This window comes from Diplotaxodon limnothrissa, linkage group LG10 (genome assembly GCF_057381915.1).
Source record: "Diplotaxodon limnothrissa isolate DT_005_m linkage group LG10, D_limnothrissa_male_GT1.1, whole genome shotgun sequence".
NCBI classification, from domain to species: domain Eukaryota; kingdom Metazoa; phylum Chordata; class Actinopteri; order Cichliformes; family Cichlidae; genus Diplotaxodon; species Diplotaxodon limnothrissa.
The window spans coordinates 26,320,796-26,338,712 of NC_140605.1; the positions used below are offsets into that span (position 1 = coordinate 26,320,796).

Consider the following 17,917-nt stretch of genomic DNA (forward strand, 5'->3'; position numbering starts at 1 on the left):
CTTTCAGTTGTAGCTATATTTTGATTCCTGTGTTTTGAGTTATATGGCGTCTGGTTTATTTTTTAATTATTTTGTTTGTGTTTTAGAGTAGTATTTATAGAGCTAGCCACACAGCTATGGTTAAAATAATAGAAACACAGTGAAGCTGGAGGATGAACGCTAAGCATTAATAATAATAATGGATTGCATTTATATAGCGCTTTTCAAGATCATCAAAGCGCTTTACAATTCCACTCTTCATTCAGTCTCACATTCACACACTGGTGGAGGCAAGCTACAGTTGTAGTCAGAGCTGCCCTGGGGCAGACGGACAGAAGCGAGGCTGCCATATCGCGCCATCGGCCCCTCTGGCCATCACCAGTAGGCGGTACGTGAAGTGTCTTGCCCAAGAACACAACGATCGAGATTGTCCGAGCCGGGGCTCGGACCAGCAACCCTCCGATTACAAGACGAACTGCCAACTCTTGAGTGACGATCGCCCTATAAATAAGTTAAGTACAATGTAATAAGCCCAGGAGAGTGAGGGTACTTATATGGCCAGAGTCTGCAGCAGTGAGGAGGTAGTTTGTGTTTTTGATGAGAGCAGTTTCAGTTTTGTGGTGTGATCTGAACACAGATTGAAAATTTTAAAAAAATGTGACATGTGTTGCCAGGATTTAACTAATAAATGAAAAGTTTGAAGTTGAAAAGTTACTGAAGTCTTTAAGGTCCAAATTCATGCCCATGATGACTTCAGGTCAGTTCAGTTAAATTCAGTTTTATTTGTATTTGCTTCACTCAGTATGAACAAGCACTTGGCAACAGCAGGTAGATAAACAGCGAGTAACAGTTTCCAGTGTAAACATTCAATTATAATTCGGTTTTCATCCGAAACACTTTCAGTTTCACACCAATCTGAGTACCTGGATGGAAGCTCCTCTCTGCACTGTTTACGCGTACCCTCTTCTTTGACAGAGTCACGTGATAAGATACAAAACAGAAAATTTCCATATGCTTTAGTTCAGTGTCTCAGCATTAAGAGACGAAAACAGCTTTTATCTAAAAACGAAAAGAGAGACCATTTGAATGAGGAGAAAAGGCGCAGCAAGTAATTCAGCTGCATCAAGAAAAACTGAGCTGTTTCATCTGTCTGCAACTTGTAAAGGAGCCAGTCACTATTCCCTGTGGGCACATCTACTGCATGAGCTGTATTAAAAACTACTGTAAAAACTAAGTGACTGCCATTATTCATATGTGGTGTGTGTGGCAAAATGAGCTCAAGACAAAGTAGAAATATATTTAAAGGTCATTTATTATTCTTTATTATTATTCTGAACAGATTGCATTCTTAAAAAAACAATTAAAACCTTAGAGTGAAAATTATCCTCTAAATAGAGGCTTGTTTTCTTGTTTAAATCAGAATACAAAACTCACATTAACAGTTAGAAAATACAGACAATACTAATTGAATTCATCATTTTCAGTAATAGAACAATAAAACATGAAATAACCCCATAATATACATTGCAAATAAGTAAGGAAAACCAATGGGCTTCAACCTACCAACCAGCCTGCAAGTATTGCACAAAGACTTGAAGCACCTACAAATACATCTTAATCAAAAACATGAAAAGTTTCAGTTTCACACCAATCTGATGACTGCCTCTCCTGGAATGAAGCACACCTTTCTAAGCCCCTCTCTGTTTACAGACTGTTTACCTCAGACGTTAGGCACACCCTCTGTTATCACAGTCATGTGATAAGTGGAAAAACAGGAAATTTCCACACTCAGTGTCTCTATATAAAAGAGACAAGAGCAGCTTTTATCTGGGGAGACGTTACTTACATTGAGGAGACATGGCACAGCGAACGATTCAGCTGGATCAAGAAAAATTGAGCTGTTCCATCTGTCTGCAACTTTTAAAGCATCCAGTCACTATTCCCTGTGGGCACAGCTACTGCATGGACTGTATCAAAAACTACTGGGATGAGAAGGAAACACACAGCTGCCCTCAGTGCAGAGAGATTTTCACACCGCGGCCTGTTCTGGTGAAGAACACCATGTTAGCTGAGTTAGTGGAGGACCTAAAGAAAGTAGAACATCTGACAGCTTCACCTGATCATGCCTATCCTGGACCTGGAGATGTGGCCTGTTCTGGGAGGAAGCGGAAAGCCTCCAAGTCCTGCCTGATGTGTATGGCCTTTTACTGTGAGCATCACCTGCAGCCTCACTACAACGTAGCTCCAATAAAGAGACACAAGATCATTAAAGCCACTTCAAAGCTTCGGGAGAACATCTGCCCTCGCCACGATGAGGAGATGAAGATCTTCTGCTGCACTGATCAGCAGTGTGTCTGTTGTCTCTGCTTAATGGATGAACACAAAGACCATGTCACAGTGTCGCCTGCAGTGGAAAGAGCTGAGAAGCAGAAAAGGCTTGGAAGAAATCGACAAAAATTTCTTCAAAGAATTCAGGAAAGAGAGAAAGATGTGAAGATGCTTCATCGAAGAGGGGAGGCTATCAATCTTTCTGCTGATAAAGCTTTCAGAGAATGTGATAAGGCTTTCAAAGATTTGATCAGTCTCATTGAGAAAAAAAGCTCTGTAGGGAAGCAGAAGATCAGATCCAAACAAAAAGCCGAACAGGACAGAGTCAAAGAGCTTCAGGAGAAAATAGAGCAGGAGATCAGAGATCTGAGGAGGAGAGACACTGCACTGCAGCAGCTCTCACTGACAGAGGATCACCTCCATTTTCTGAAAAACTACTCCTCACTGTCACATCTGAGTGCATCTACAAACGTACCCACCTACAACAATGTTACTCTGCAGTACTTTGAGGATGTGACTGCATCTGTGTCACGGACCAGAGATAAAGTGAAGGCTCTTCTCAGTGATGAATGGCCAAAAATCTCAGTTGGAACGACCAAAGCAGATATTTTACTGCCTCAAGGAGAACCCAAAACCAGAGACGACTTTTTGAAACATTCTTGTCAGATCACTCTCGATCCAAATACAGCACACACACTGTTGTCACTAAGTGACAGCAACAGAAAAGTAACACTGATGAGTAGAAACCACTCATATCCAAGTCATCCAGACAAATTCCTTGATTGCCGGCAGGTCCTGAGCAGAGAGGGTCTGACTGGACGCTGTTACTGGGAGGTGAAGTGCAACGGGATGGTTGGAGTAGCTGTTGCATACAAGCATATTGGCCGTAGAGGGACCAGAGAGGAATGTGGATTTGGATTGAATGACAAATCCTGGTCATTAACAGTTTCAGGCAGCGGTTATGAATTCAAACACAACAACATTTCCACTCCCATCCCATGCCCCCTGTCCTCCAGAATAGGAGTATATTTGGATCACAGGGCAGGAACTCTTTCTTTCTACAGCATCACTGAGACCATGAATCGTCTCCACAGAGTCCAGACCAGGTTCACTCAGCCTCTCCATGTTGGACTGTGGCTTCCACAAAGTGCTGGACACACTGCTGAGGTGTGTGAGCTCAAGAAGAGAATAAACATAAAATAGTGAAATTTGATGCCATGTGCTACTTGTTGAGATGTGTTTATCTATCCTGCACCTGTTAGAGATGAATGCTTATGGATATAAGTGTGTTCTTTAATTTCTTTGATTGTGTTGTTTTCAATAGGTATTTGGGTAAAACTGTTTATTTGGCAAAACAATATTCATTTCCTATATAGTTTATATTTAACCAGTTTTGTTGTAAAAAACTCACATAAATATAAATTCATATGAAAATAACTTCAGTGTATTTAAAATTACAGAAAAAAATAATTATGTATCAGATAAGTTGGAATCAGGGTTATTATGGTTTTTGCAGTTTTAATGTACTTTTTATTTCTATACTTAAGTTGGTGGATTGTAAAATGTTTAATTTCAGTTATGTTTTCATGAACTTTTTTTTTAATTTACTGCTGTTTGTGAAATAAAGTGAGCAATGTACACTAAAGTTTCCTGTTTCAAGAAATAAAATATCACTAACATGATGAATGTAAACTTTGTAAAGAGACATTTAAAATAGAGCATTTAAAAATGTCAAATAATGATGAAATTAAAAAAGTGTAATATTAAAAACATACATAGCTCTACAACACTAATTTAAGTAGGAGGATGTGGATGTTAAAGTTGAATTGGAAAGAAATTTAAATATAACAGACGAGTTGTCCGTTATTAATTAGTAATTCATGTAAATTTTGATGTAGGGGCTTTGGAATTGATTAAGGATTTTACACGTATATTTTGGGATTTTTCAAGGTTACTTCATTTCATAAAAGATTTTCCAAAAGGGATTTAACAGATTTCTGGAACTGATGATCATTTAGATCCATTACTCTATATTAGCCATATGTCTGTATGATATATCAGATGGAAAACTGATATATTTGTTAAGAATTCTGCTCCCTATTGACAATATGGAGAGTTGCCTGCTTAGGTAGGCTGATTTTTTCCATAATGCTCAGTTGGTATTACAGGGCCCAAAGCATGCCAAGAATATATTCACCACACCATTACATCATCGGCACTCTGAACCGTTGATGAAAGGCAGGACTGAGTCATACTTTCATGTTGTTGTATCTGTTATCAGTAACTCCCTGCAGGCAGGTAAAGAGCTACCCAAGAGTGTGAAACTGCAGCACCTGCAAAGCAGATCTTGTCGTGGAGTGATGGCCAGATGAATTAAACCTTAAAGCTCTCCATCCACGTGGAAAAAAAAATGATGGATTTCTTCAGGCTTTGTGTGTACACAAGTGTGTCCTATTAAAAAAAGATGTTTTTCCTTCCCACTGTTGCCAAACCACTTGCTCATAGGGGGTCTTCTGATTGTTGAGGGTTTCTCTGTTTTCTCCATCTTACAGCAGGGTCTTGCCTTAAAATATAAAGTGCCATGAGGCAACCGTTGTTATTTGGCGTTATATAAATAAAAGTGTAAAGATCTTGGAGGACTGCACAGCAGCATGTCTCGCGTGGCAAACCCCAATGTTATGTTTTTTTATTTGTTATATTTGTAAATGAAAAAAAGATATCTTATAAAAGTTACTTTCAGTTTCACACCAATCCGACTGCTCCCTTTCCTGGAATTAAGCACACCCGTCTATTTACCTCTCTGTTTACAGACTGTTCACCTCAGGCGTTAGGCACACCCTCTCTTATCACAGTCATGTGACAAGTTGAGAAAAAGGAAATATCCATACGCTCTAGCTCAAATAATTAACAAAAATATTTGTTTTTTTTCTCTTTTCCTCTTTCTTCCTTTTTTGTGTTTTAAACAAAGAAAATGAAAAACAAAAAGTTGATAAACTTAAGTGTGGAATAATGTGCCCTTCACTCTGACACCAGCAGATATTTTCCAATGCTACTGCCCTCTAGCACCACTGTTCATTGACAGGCCTGAACTTGTCATTGCCCCTGGGTTTGTGTCTCACAGTTTTGTTTAGTTTATTATTATTCTTTGTTATTTAGTTTCTGGGATGAGTCAGTAGTTTTGATTCAGCTGTAGCCATATATATTGATTCCTGTGTTTTGAGTTTTCAGGAGTCTGGATTATTTTTTTTTAAATTATTTTGTTTGTGTTTTAGAGTAATATTTACAGAGTTTGCAGTATTTTTTCCCCAGTTCTGCCGATGTTCTGTCCTTCCCCATTCTGCGTTAATCTTTATTCTCAGTATGATTTTATCTTTTCTTTTTTTTTTTAATAAACATTTTCTAAGTTGAGTTCTTTTTAGGTTGTATTTTGAGCTTGGATTCCTGTTTTGATTTTCATCCCATTATGAGCTATTTATTTAATTCTATCATTGTTTAGTTCCAATACTGTTAATATTGGTGATATTTTGTTACTGTCCTCTATATTTACCTTCTCTGGCTGATGTCTAGCTGTTTGGCTGGTTCACAGGATATTTATACCCATGATGACTTCATGTCAGGTCAGTTCAGTTCAGTTCAGTTCAGTTTTATTCACATTTAGTTCAGTCACTATGAGGAAGCACTTGGCAACAGCAGGGAGATAAAACTCCTTTTAGCAGGAGGAAGTTTCCAAGAGAACCAAGTTCTGGGAGGAGCAGCTCTCCACCATGACCAGCTGGGGGTGAGGAGAAAGAAAAGAGAGGAGAGAGACAAGACAAAAGGCAAACTACTGAAGAGAGTTTAATAACTGCTAAGTGTTAAATACAGTAGTGGTGCAGAAACAGAAAAGGAGTCAAAAGAGAGAAGAAGAAATGCTCAGTGCATCATAGGAAACCTCTCTCATTTTAAGGTGTGGAGAAATATGACATGAAGGGTCCCTACACTAGTATAATTCATTTGTAGTTGTTTGCGTTTTATAATGAGGAATGTGTGGCTTTCTACACCTGTGATGGATGCGTCCCTACTGAAACCCAGTTATGATTTCTAGAAAGAACAGCACTTTAAAAAACAGTTTTAATTGTTATTGGGATAACAAAGCATCTTTTAACCATAATACATTTACCTAAACAGAGATGTGAAAGTTGCTTTCTAATAAGTAATTAGGCCTATATTTGTTATTAACATGTTAAATGCTTGACCTGTAATCTGTATATTCCGTATGTTTCAAGCCAGACTTGAAAGAACTCTTCAGCATTAGTGATGTCTCACATCAACTGTTAAGCTTATTCTAAACTTGTATTGGCTCCAGTCTATTCTGCTCCATTCCCAGTATTTAAAATTATATAATGGACACTAAATGTACTAAAATGTTTATTTTTTGACAACTACAAGTCCATTTTTCCTATAAATTTGAGTCAATTTAATATTTCTCTATAAAGGCATAAAGGGATCAATGTTGAATGTTACTAATATTTAGTATTGCTAATTGTATTCCTAGTGAATTCTTGAGTAACAGTTTCCAATGTAAACGTACAATTACAATTCTGTTTTCATCTGAAACACTTTCAGTTTCACACCAATCTGAATACTTCCTTTCCTGGAATGAAGCACACCGTTTTAAGCTCCTCCCTGTTTATAGACTATTTACTTCAGACATTACTGATCTGCCGGTCATGTGATAAGATGCAAAACAAAAAAATTTGCAAAGAATTTCCATCTGCTCAGGTCAGTGTCTCTGCATGAAAATGGCTTTTTTCTGGAAACAGAAAGTAAGACGTCGTTTGAGCGGAGGAGACATGGCGCAGCAAGTAATTGAGCTGTATCGAGAAAAACTGAGGTGTTCCATCTGTCTACAACTTCTAAAGGATCCAGTCACTATTCCCTGTGGGCACAGCTACTGCATGACCTGTATCGAAACTTGCTGGAATGAGAAGGAAACCCACAGCTGTCCTCAGTGCAGGCAGACTTTCAAATCGCAGCCTGTCCTGGTGAAAAACATAATTTTAGGTGAGCTAGTGGAAGATCTAAAAGCAGGACTCACATCTGCTTCATCTGGTCATGCCTATGCTGGACCTGGGGACATGGCCTGTGATTTCTGTTCTGGAAGGAAGCGGAAAGCCTCCAAGTCCTGCCTGGTGTGTATGGCCTCTTATTGTGAGCAGCACCTTCGGCCTCACTACAACATAGCTCCATTAAAGAAACACAAGCTCATCAATGATGCTTCAAAGCTTCAGGAGAACTTCTGCCCTCGCCATGATGAGGTGATGAAGATCTTCTGCCGCACTGATCAGCAGTGTATCTGTTTTCTTTGTTTAATGGATGAACACAAAGACCATGTCACAGTGTCAGCTGCAGCAGAAAGAGCTGAGAAACAGAAAGATCTTGAAACAAATCGACAAAATGTCCAACAGAGAATCCAGGACAGAGAGAAAGATGTGAAGGTGCTTCAAGAGGAAGTTGAGGCTATAAGTCTTTCTACTGATAAAGCTTTGAGGCAAAGTGCGAAGATGTTCAAAGATTTGATCAGTCTCATTGAGAAAAAAAGCTCTGAGGTGAAGCAGAAGATCAGATCCAAGCAAAAATGTGAACAGAACAGAGTCAAAGAGCTTCAGGAGAAAATAGAGCAGGAGATCAGAGATCTGAGGAGGAGAGACGCTGAACTGCAGCAGCTCTCACTGACAGAGGATCACCTCCATTTTCTGAAAAACTACTCCTCACTGTCACATCTGAGTGCATCTACAAACGTACCCACCTACAACAATGTTACTCTGCAGTACTTTGAGGATGTGACTGCATCTGTGTCACGGACCAGAGATAAAGTGAAGGCTCTTCTCAGTGATGAATGGCCAAAAATCTCAGTTGGAACGACCAAAGCAGATATTTTACTGCCTCAAGGAGAAACCAAAGACGACTTTTTGAAACATTCTTGTCAGATCACTCTAGATCCAAATACAGCACACACACTGTTGTGACTGAGTGACAGCAACAGAAAAGTCACACTGATGAGTAGAAACCAGTCATATCCAAGTCATCCAGACAAATTCCTTGAATGGTGGCAGGTCCTGACTGGACACTGTTACTGGGAGGTGAAGTGCAACGGGACTGTTGGAGTAGCTGTTACATACAAGGATTTCGGCCGTAGAGGGACCAGAGAGGAATGTGGATTTGGATTGAATGACAAATCCTGGTAATTAACAGTTTCAGGCAGCGGTTATGAATTCAAACACAACAACATTTCCACTCCCATCCCAGGCCCCCTGTCCTCCAGAATAGGAGTATATTTGGATCACAGGGCAGGAACTCTTTCTTTCTACAGCATCACTGAGACCATGAATCGTCTCCACAGAGTCCAGACCAGGTTCACTCAGCCTCTCTATGTTGGACTGTGGCTTCCACAAAGTGCTGGACACACTGCTGAGGTGTGTGAGCTCAAGAAGAGAATAAACATAAAATAGTAAAATTTGATGCCGTGTGCTACTTGTTGAGATGTGTTTATCTATCCTGCACCTGTTAGAGATGAATCCTTATGGATATAAGTATATTCTTTAATTCCTTTGATTTTCTTGTTTTCACCAGCTATTCAGGTAATACTGTTTATTTGGCAAACAATATTCATTTCTTATATATTTTATATTTAACCAGTGTTTTGTTGTAACATTAGCAGAAAAAACTCCCATAAATATAAATTCCTATGAAAATAACTTCAGTGTATTTAAAATTACAGAAAAAAATAATTATGTATCAGATAATTGTAATCAGGGTTATTGTGATGTTTGCATTTTCAACTTAGTTTTTATTTCTATACTTAAGTTGGTGGATTGTAAAATGTTTAATTTCAGTTATGTTTTCATGATGATTTTTTATTTACTGCTGTTTGTGAAATAAAGTGAGCAATGTACACTAAAGTTTCCTGTTCCAAGAAATAAAATATCACTAACATGATGAATGGAGGTTTTTGTAAAGAGACATTTAAAGTGGAGCATTCAACAATTTCAAATAATGATGAAATTTAAAAAAAGTATAACCTTAAAAATGTACATTAGACAATACCAAGCCCAGAGGGTGTCGAGACCAAGACTAGACCAAGACCGAGACCAACACAAAAAAGTCTATAAACTGCAGCCAGATGCTGCTTCGTTTACAGGTGTCAGGCATATTTATGTGTTTTTGCGATGCACTCGCACAGCCCTCCTCACTGCTGTCTACTGTCTCACTCACTTACTGAGAGGACAGACGCACGCTCCACTTGACTGTCGCGTCTCTCACCCTCTCTGTTTTTCACATAATGATATTATCCTATATCCTCGCATGTGATTGGCCACAATATGGAAGGATTGGAGCATAGCTGAGCCACTGTGTGAGAGCTGAGCAACGAAAGGAAATTAATTGAGGAGCCGGCTCTCGCTCAATGAGAGTCGACTCTTCTGATTCACTACAAAGCACTCTCTAAGCACGGCTCTTAGAGCTGATGCTTTTGCGTATGACACATCATCGAACGTTACGTTGTGTGTCATGGATACTGTTGACTCCAAATCTCCTTACCACTATTTAGATCTGAGACAGCAAGACCGAGACAGTGAGACCAAGACAAGACAGAGACCAAAGTCCGTCTAGACCAAGACAAGACCAAGACCACATCAAAGTCTCGAGACCAAGACCTGTCTTGAGACATCCAAATCTAACTGTAGGTCTACACTAATTTAAGTGGAAGAATATGGATGTGTCATAATCCTGGGTTTTTTGACCCAGCATTTTGAGTTTTAGCTTATTTTGATGTTTGTGGTTTATGTTTAAGTACTTTAGGTTCTCTAAGTTCATTTCCACTAAACCTAAGTTTCCGTTATAGTTTATTGTTTTTCAGATTCTCCTTGTGTCTTCTGCCCCTGTGTTTAAGTTTCCCTCACCCTTTGTGTTTTATGTTTGTGTGTCTTATGTTGTCAAGGTTGTGTTGTCATGTCTGCATTCCATTCTGCTTCCTGTTTTACTGTGAAAGTCTCTGTCCAGTATGCAGTGTGTCCAGATTTCTTCCCCTTGTCTAGTTAGGTCTGATTTGTCCCAGCTGTGTTTCCACCTGTTCCCCATCCTCTCATTATATTTTTGTGTACTTAAGTCCTCTGTCCTCCTTTGTTCAGTGTCAGGTCATCTGTGGTTTTTTGTGCCATGTCTCCATGGTCCAGGTCTCTTTGTATCTATACCAAGTTTCATATTTATTTATTTTTCCCCAGTTTCGGTTGTTGTTTATTCTCGTCTTTTTTTGCCTTGTGCATTACTTTGTGTTTCTCCATCAGCCGCTTTAAACAGCTCACTTTTTGTTAACTCAAGTTATGTTCCATGTTGTTTGCTCTTGGGTCTACTATTCATACTTCACACAGTCAGCTACTCAGCTAGACTGTAACAAGTGGTGCAGGAACAAAAAGAGAGTGAACAGAGTGAAGAAGAAATGCTCAGTGCATCATAGGAAACCTCCCTAATTTTAAGGTGTGGAGAAATATGACATGAAGGGTCCCTACACAAGTATAATTCATTTGTAGTTGTTTGCGTTTTATAATTAGAAATTCACATGCAATACTAGGTCCGTGGCGCTGCTGGAGACCATGCGATCGGACAAGGTGTTTGCTGTCAGTCCCACTTCGACAATCTGATGTGAAACCTGCGCTGCCAGTATTTAGTTGGACTCTGCTCTTGAACATCCGCTCCATCGCAAACAAATCCTTCTCTCTGAATAAGCTCTTCACAGAAACCCCCCCCCTTCCCCCCTCCCTGTTTTTTTTCTGTTTCTCACTGAAACATGGCAGAGGGATGGCAAGTTTATTCACCTAAACAAACTGCGCCCTGCTGGCTGCTCTTACTTGGGCGCCTCCCATTTACGTCACCGTGGTGGAGGACTTGCTGTTGTCTTTAAGGACAGTTACACATGCAGAGATATGCAAACTAAAAACTGTTCTTCTTTTGAGTCAAAAAAATTAAGGTTGGCTCTACGAACATATTTTATCTTTGACAGTTTGACATGACAGTTTCAGTCTATCGCCCTCCTGTCTCTGCTGCTGTGTTCTTAAAGGATTTTACGAACTTCTAATCTTCTATTATCCAGCTGGAGAAAGTTTTGATTCTTGGGGATTTTAACATTCATATTGATGATGCCTCATCAAACTCTGCAGCAGAACTTTTATCTGTATCCAATTCTTTTGACTTTGTCCAACATGTCTCTGGTCCAACCCATTTAAAAGGCCATACCTTGGAACTTGTCTTTTCCTTGGGCCTCAACATTGGCAACGTGTTTGTCGAGCATGCACTTTTGAGTGATCATAATTGTCTTTTTTGAACTCAACTTTAGTTCTAAACAAACACCTTGGAAGTTAAAAACTCAGACGCATAATAACTGAGACTACTGCTGGGAGGTTCTCCATCATATTTGACAGTTCTCTACTTTTTACTGGAAATGATGTAAATATTCTTATTCAGTCATATAGATGTTGTAAAGACTCACCTTTCAGTGCACTCACTTCACCAGATGCACCTAGTTTCTTTTCCTCACCTTTGATTGGGTGTGGTGCTTGCCCTTAATTGCACTCACCTGTAACCAGTTATATAAGGACTGCATTCACCTACAGCTAACTCCTTCTTCACTCCCTCATGGGGCGGCAGCTGAGGTGAGTTTCTGTTAGAGTTTCCTGAGTTCATGTATTATGAGTTACTGAATGACTTAAATCACACTTTATTTCCTTTCAGAGTTAGCAGTCCATGTGCGTCTTTCCTTTTAGAATAGAAGAATAGAATAATCCTTTAATTGTCCCACAAGGGGAAATTTGGTTGTAACAGCAGCCAAAAAGACACATATACAACAAACAGGACACAGAACAGAAACATACACAATTTTTCTTACATATTTACATTAAGGACAATGATTACTATAAACAGAGTACTGTACAGTTATCAAATTAAATAAAAATAACTACAGATAAGAGGCAAACCAGGTTATAGTGTGAATCGGTTGATTAAATTGTTGCAGTTACAGCGCAGATGTAAACATCTATGTTTGTTGGGAGCAGTTCTGATTGTACAGTCTGACAGCTGCAGGGAGGAAGGACCTGCGGAAACGCTCCTTCATGCATCGAGGACGCAGCAGTCTGTCACTGAAGGAGCTCTGCAGTTCAGCAACATTTACATGCATGGGGTGGGAGACTCTGTCCATCAGAGATGTTATTTTGGCCAGAGTCCTTCTGTCTCCCACCACCTGCACTGGGTCCAGGGTGCCTCGCAGAACAGAGCTGGCCTTCCTGATGAGTTTATCCAACCTCTTCCTCTCAGCTGCCGATAAACTGCTGCTCCAACATACCACACTGTGAAAAATGACAGATGCCACCACAGAGTCATAGAAGGTCTTTAAAAGGGCTCCCTGTACTCCAAATGACCTCAGCCGCCTCAGCAGGTAGAGTCTGCTCTGACCCTTCCTGTAGAGAGCATCAGTGTTGTGACTCCAGTCCAGTTTATTATTCAGGTACCTATAAGAGTCCACTATCTCAATGTCCACTCCCTGGCTGTTCACTGGTGTCAGTGTGGTGTGTCTGCGTCTTCTCGCTCGTAGACCGCGAAGGCCGGGTACTCTGAAGTGTGCGGCCCCTGAATTGGGACACAGCTCGAGTCTTGTTAGACTTTACCTCAGCCCTTGACACAGTTGATCATACCATCCTGATAAACTGACTGATAGACCTGGTTGGGATGTCTGGCTCTGTTCTAGACTGGTTTTCATCCTACATGTCATGTCGGAATCTACAGAGCTGCTGTGTGGAGTTCCTCAGGGCTCCGTGCTGGGACTTATTCTGTTTTTAATATACATTCTTCCTTTAAGCCAGATAATACGGCAGTTTCCTGATGTATCTTATCATCTTTTTGCTGATGATATTCAGCTATACTACTCATTTAAGCCTTCTGAAGTTCATAAGCTCTCCGCTCTGACTGTTTAACCAACATTAAATAATGGTTGAACAATAATTCCTTACAGCTAAACCCAGAGAAAACAGAAACTTTGATTATTGCACCAGACAGTGCAATAACTGATATTAAACAGCGATTAGGTGATTTAGGTTCCTTATAGAAGCATAACCTTAGAAATCTAGGTGTTATTTTTGATTAAGCTTTTTCTTTGGAGGGACATTTAAATCAGTAAGAACCTGCTTTTTCCACTTGAGGAACATTTCCAAACTTAGATCCATCGTGTCAACAAGTGAACTCGAGATCATAATTCCGTACTTTTGTCTCTACAAGACTTGACTACTGTAACAGCCTGTTTACTTGTCTAAACGAGAAAGGGCTAGCTCGTCTACAGGTTGTTCAAAACTCTGCAGGGAGGCTACTGACCTGCTCGAACAAGGGAGCTCATATGACCCCTGTTTTAAAGTCGCTGGTCGAACCAGTCAGATTTAGGTTCCATTTTAAAATTATAGTTTGAACTTTTAGAGCATTACAGGGACAGACCCCTTCCAATATTGCTGATTTGATTCGTACACATACCTCTTCTCGTAACCTGAGGTCATCTAATCAAAACCTTTTAGTGGTCCCCCACACTCATTTTAGAACTTGAGGGGACCGATCTTTCCAAGCTGTTGCATCCAGACTGTGGAATGCACTTCCTCTATTTTTATGATGTCTGGACTCTGTGGAGACCTTCAAAAAGCTTTATATAGACCATGGTTTTTATGATGTATTTATGAGTGTATTGTGTTTTCTTACCTTTCTTGTAAAGCACTTTGTGACCATGTCTGTGAAAGGTGCTATATAAATTAACTTTACTTACTTACTTACATCATGTCAATCTTACAAAGAAATGTGTGGCTGTCTACGCCTGTGATCGATACGTCCCTTGTGAAACCCAGTTATGATTCCTAGAAAGGACAGCACTTTAAAAAAAACAAAAAAAAAAAACAGTTTTAATTGTTACTGGGATAACAAAGAATTAAGGTTGAATGTTACTAATATTTAGTATTACTAATCCAGTCCTTCTGAATTGTCCAGTAACAGTTTCCACTGTAAACATTCGATTACATTTCTGTTTTTATCTGAAACACTTTCAGTTTCACATCAATCTGAATACTCCCTTTCCTGGAATGAAGCACACCTTTCTAAGCTCCTCCCAGACTACTGATCTGCCAGTCGTGTAATAAGACGCAAAACAGAACATTTCCATATGCTTTAGATCAGTGTCTTTGCATCAAGGAGACAAAAACAAGTTTTATCTTGAAACAGAAAGTAAGACGTCGTTTGAGGGCAGGAGAAATGGTGCAGCAAGTAATTGAGCTGCATCGAGAAAAACTGAGCTGTTCCATCTGTCAGGAACTACTAAATCCAGTCACTATTCCCTGTGCGCACAGCTATTGCATGAGCTCTATTAAAACCTACTATAAAAACTAAAGTAAAATAGCAAAAACTACTATAAAAACTAATTGACTGCCATTATTCATATGTGGTGTCTGGTAAAATGAGCTCAGGACAAAGCACAAAATATATTTAAAGGTCCTTTATTATTCTTTGTTATTCTGAACAAATTGAATTCTTAAAAAAAACAATTAAAACCTTACAGTGAAAATTATCCTCTATATGAGTCCATCAACAGTTAGAGTGGGGTGGTTTCCTGTTTAAATAAAAATACATAACTCACATTAACTAGCAGAAAACTCACAACCCTTATACTTATTAGATAGAAAATATACACAATACCCACTAACAAATGCACAGCTGAAATGGTGAGAACGGTACTGTATCAAATTACAAGACCAGTCTGTCTAGGCCCTTTCCTGGAATAAAGCACACGTGTCTAAGCCCCACTCAGTTTATATACTGCTCACTCAGACATTAGTCACACCCTATGCTCAGGTCAGTGTCTACATCAAAGAAACGAAAGCAGCTTTTATCTGGTAACTGAAAGTGAGATGTCACAGACTTCCCTCAAAAGGACCTTGAGTTCAAATTTCAGTGCATATTTGCATCCGGTAAAAGAAAGGAAATCTTTTACAGTCGTGGTGAGGAGACATGGCGCAGCAACTGATTCAGCTGGATCAAGACAAACTGAGCTGTTCCATCTGTCTGCAGCTTCTAAAGGATCCAGTCACTATTCCCTGTGGGCACAACTACTGCATGGACTGCATCAGAAAGTGCTGGGATGAGAAGGAAGTACACAGCTGCCCTCAGTGCAGGCAGATTTTCACACTGAAACCTGACCTGGTGAAAAACAGCATGCTTGCTGAGTTAGTGGAAGACGTAAAGAAAGCAGGACTTCCAGCTGCTTCACCTGATCATGCCTTTGCTGGACCTGGAGATGTGGCCTGTGATTTCTGTTCTGTGAGGAAGCGGAAAGCCTCAAAGTCCTGCCTGGTGTGTATGGCCTCTTATTGTGAGCAGCACCTGCAGCCTCACTACAACGTAGCTCCAATAAAGAAACACAAACTCATCAAAGCCACTTCAAAGCTTCAGGAGAACATCTGCCCTCGCCACGATGAGGTGATGAAGATCTTCTGCCGCACTGATCAGCAGTGTATCTGTTATCTCTGTTTAATGGATGAACACAAAGACCATGTCACAGTGTCAGCTGCAGCAGAAAGAGCTGAGAGGCAGAAAGGGCTTGGAAGAAATCGACAAAAATTTCTTCAAAGAGTTCAGGATGGAGAGAAAGATGTGAAGGCGCTTCATGAAAGAGTGGAGGCTATCAATCTTTCTGCTGATAAAGCGTTAATGCAAACTGAGAAGATGTTCAAAGACTTGATCAGTCTTATTCAGAAAAAAAGCTCTGAGGTGAAGCAGAAGATCAGGTCCAAGCAAACATTTGAACAGAACAGAGTCAAAGAGCTTCAGGAGAAAATAGAGCAGGAGATCAGAGATCTGAGGAGGAGAGACGCTGAACTGCAGCAGCTCTCACTGACAGAGGATCACCTCCATTTTCTGAAAAACTACTCCTCACTGTCACATCTGAATGCATCTACAAACGTACCCACCTACAACAATGTTACTCTGCAGTACTTTGATGATGTGACTGCATCTGTGTCACGGACCAGAGATAAAGTGAAGGCTCTTCTCAGTGATGAATGGCCAAAAATCTCAGTTGGAACGACCAAAGCAGATATTTTACTGCCTCAAGGAGAACCCAAAACCAGACACGACTTTTTGAAACATTCTTGTCAGATCACTCTCGATCCAAATACAGCACACACACTGTTGTCACTGAGTGACAGCAACAGAAAAGTAACACTGATGAGTAGAAACCAGTCATATCCAAGTCATCCAGACAAATTCCTTGATTGCCGGCAGGTCCTGAGCAGAGAGGGTCTGACTGGACACTGTTACTGGGAGGTGAAGTGCAACGGGACTGTTGGAGTAGCTGTTGCATACAAGGATATTGGCCGTAGAGGGACCAGAGAGGAATGTGGATTTGGATTGAATGACAAATCCTGGTCATTAACAGTTTCAGGCAGCGGTTATGAATTCAAACACAACAATATTCCCACTCCCATCCCAGGCCCTCTGTCCTCCAGAATAGGAGTATATTTGGATCACAGGGCAGGAACTCTTTCTTTCTACAGCATCACTGAGACCATGAATCTCCTCCACAGAGTCCAGACCAGGTTCACTCAGCCTCTCTATGTTGGACTGTGGCTTCCACAAAGTGCTGGACACACTGCTGAGGTGTGTGAGCTCAAGAAGAGAATAAACATAAAATAGTAAAATTTGATGCCATGTGCTACTTGTTGAGATGTGTTTATCTATCCTGCACCTGTTAGAGATGAATCCTTATGGATATAAGTGTGTTCTTTAATTTCTTTGATTGTGTTGTTTTCAATAGCTATTTGGGTAAAACTGTTTATTTGGCAAAACAATATTCATTTAACCACTGTTTTGTTGTAACATTAGCAAAAAAACAAAGTCATATAAAAATAACTTCAGTATATTTAAAATTAGAGAAAAAAGTAATTATGTATCAGATATGTTGGAATCAGGGTTATTATATCTTGATGCATGCTCAATCATCCAGGTAAGGAAATCCTAAAAAGCTGATTCTGTTTATCTGGACATAACGTTTTCAGTAGGAGAAATGCTCATGACAATTTGCATATTATTGATAAAGAAACTGACCTCACATACTATTATTCATTCAGTGGGCTAGTTTCAGTTATTGTGAATATGTACTGTTTATAAGGTCGGGGGAAACTGCAGTCAGCTGAGACTGAAGAAGTCACTTGGATAACTGATGTAATGTTTCTCCCACTGGAAACGTTTAGATGAACAGAATATATTTTTTGGCACTTTTATTATAATTGTTGCTTCTATTTTTGTTTTTTAAATTTCTATACTTAAGTTGGTGGATTGTAAAATGTTTAATTTCAGTTATGTTTTCATGAACCTTTTTTTATTTACTGCTGTTTGTGAAATAAAGTGAGCAATGTACACTAAACTTTCTTGTTTCAAGAAATAAAATATCACTAACATGATGAATGGAACCTTTTGTTAAGAGACATTTACAGTAGAGCATTAATGATGAAATTAAAAAAGTAAAATCTTAAAAAATGTCACGGCTGCCGGGGCGAGC

The 17,917-nt window shown here is 39.7% G+C and overlaps 2 protein-coding genes and 1 pseudogene across 2 annotated transcripts; all 3 read left to right on the plus strand.

The window, feature by feature from the left end:
• The first annotated feature begins 1,836 nt into the window (after positions 1–1,836).
• LOC146624559 (E3 ubiquitin/ISG15 ligase TRIM25-like) lies at positions 1,837–3,510 on the plus strand. Its single transcript, XM_085364009.1, has one exon. The coding sequence runs from the start codon at positions 1,837–1,839 to the stop codon at positions 3,508–3,510; it is 1,674 nt and encodes a 557-aa protein (XP_085220135.1).
• Positions 3,511–7,139: 3,629 nt separating this feature from the next.
• Positions 7,140–8,798, plus strand: LOC146624560 (tripartite motif-containing protein 16-like; annotated as a pseudogene).
• A 6,571-nt stretch (positions 8,799–15,369) lies between these two features.
• Positions 15,370–17,052, plus strand: LOC146624561 (E3 ubiquitin/ISG15 ligase TRIM25-like). Its single transcript, XM_085364010.1, has one exon. It carries the CDS (start codon positions 15,370–15,372, stop codon positions 17,050–17,052), a length of 1,683 nt encoding a protein of 560 aa, XP_085220136.1.
• Positions 17,053–17,917: the final 865 nt, after the last annotated feature.

Excerpts from the sequence above, each read along its gene's own strand:
- LOC146624559 (XM_085364009.1), top strand. The coding sequence starts at position 1,837 with ATGGCACAGCGAACGATTCAGCTGGATCAAGAAAAATTGAGCTGTTCC.
- LOC146624561 (XM_085364010.1), top strand. The coding sequence starts at position 15,370 with ATGGCGCAGCAACTGATTCAGCTGGATCAAGACAAACTGAGCTGTTCC.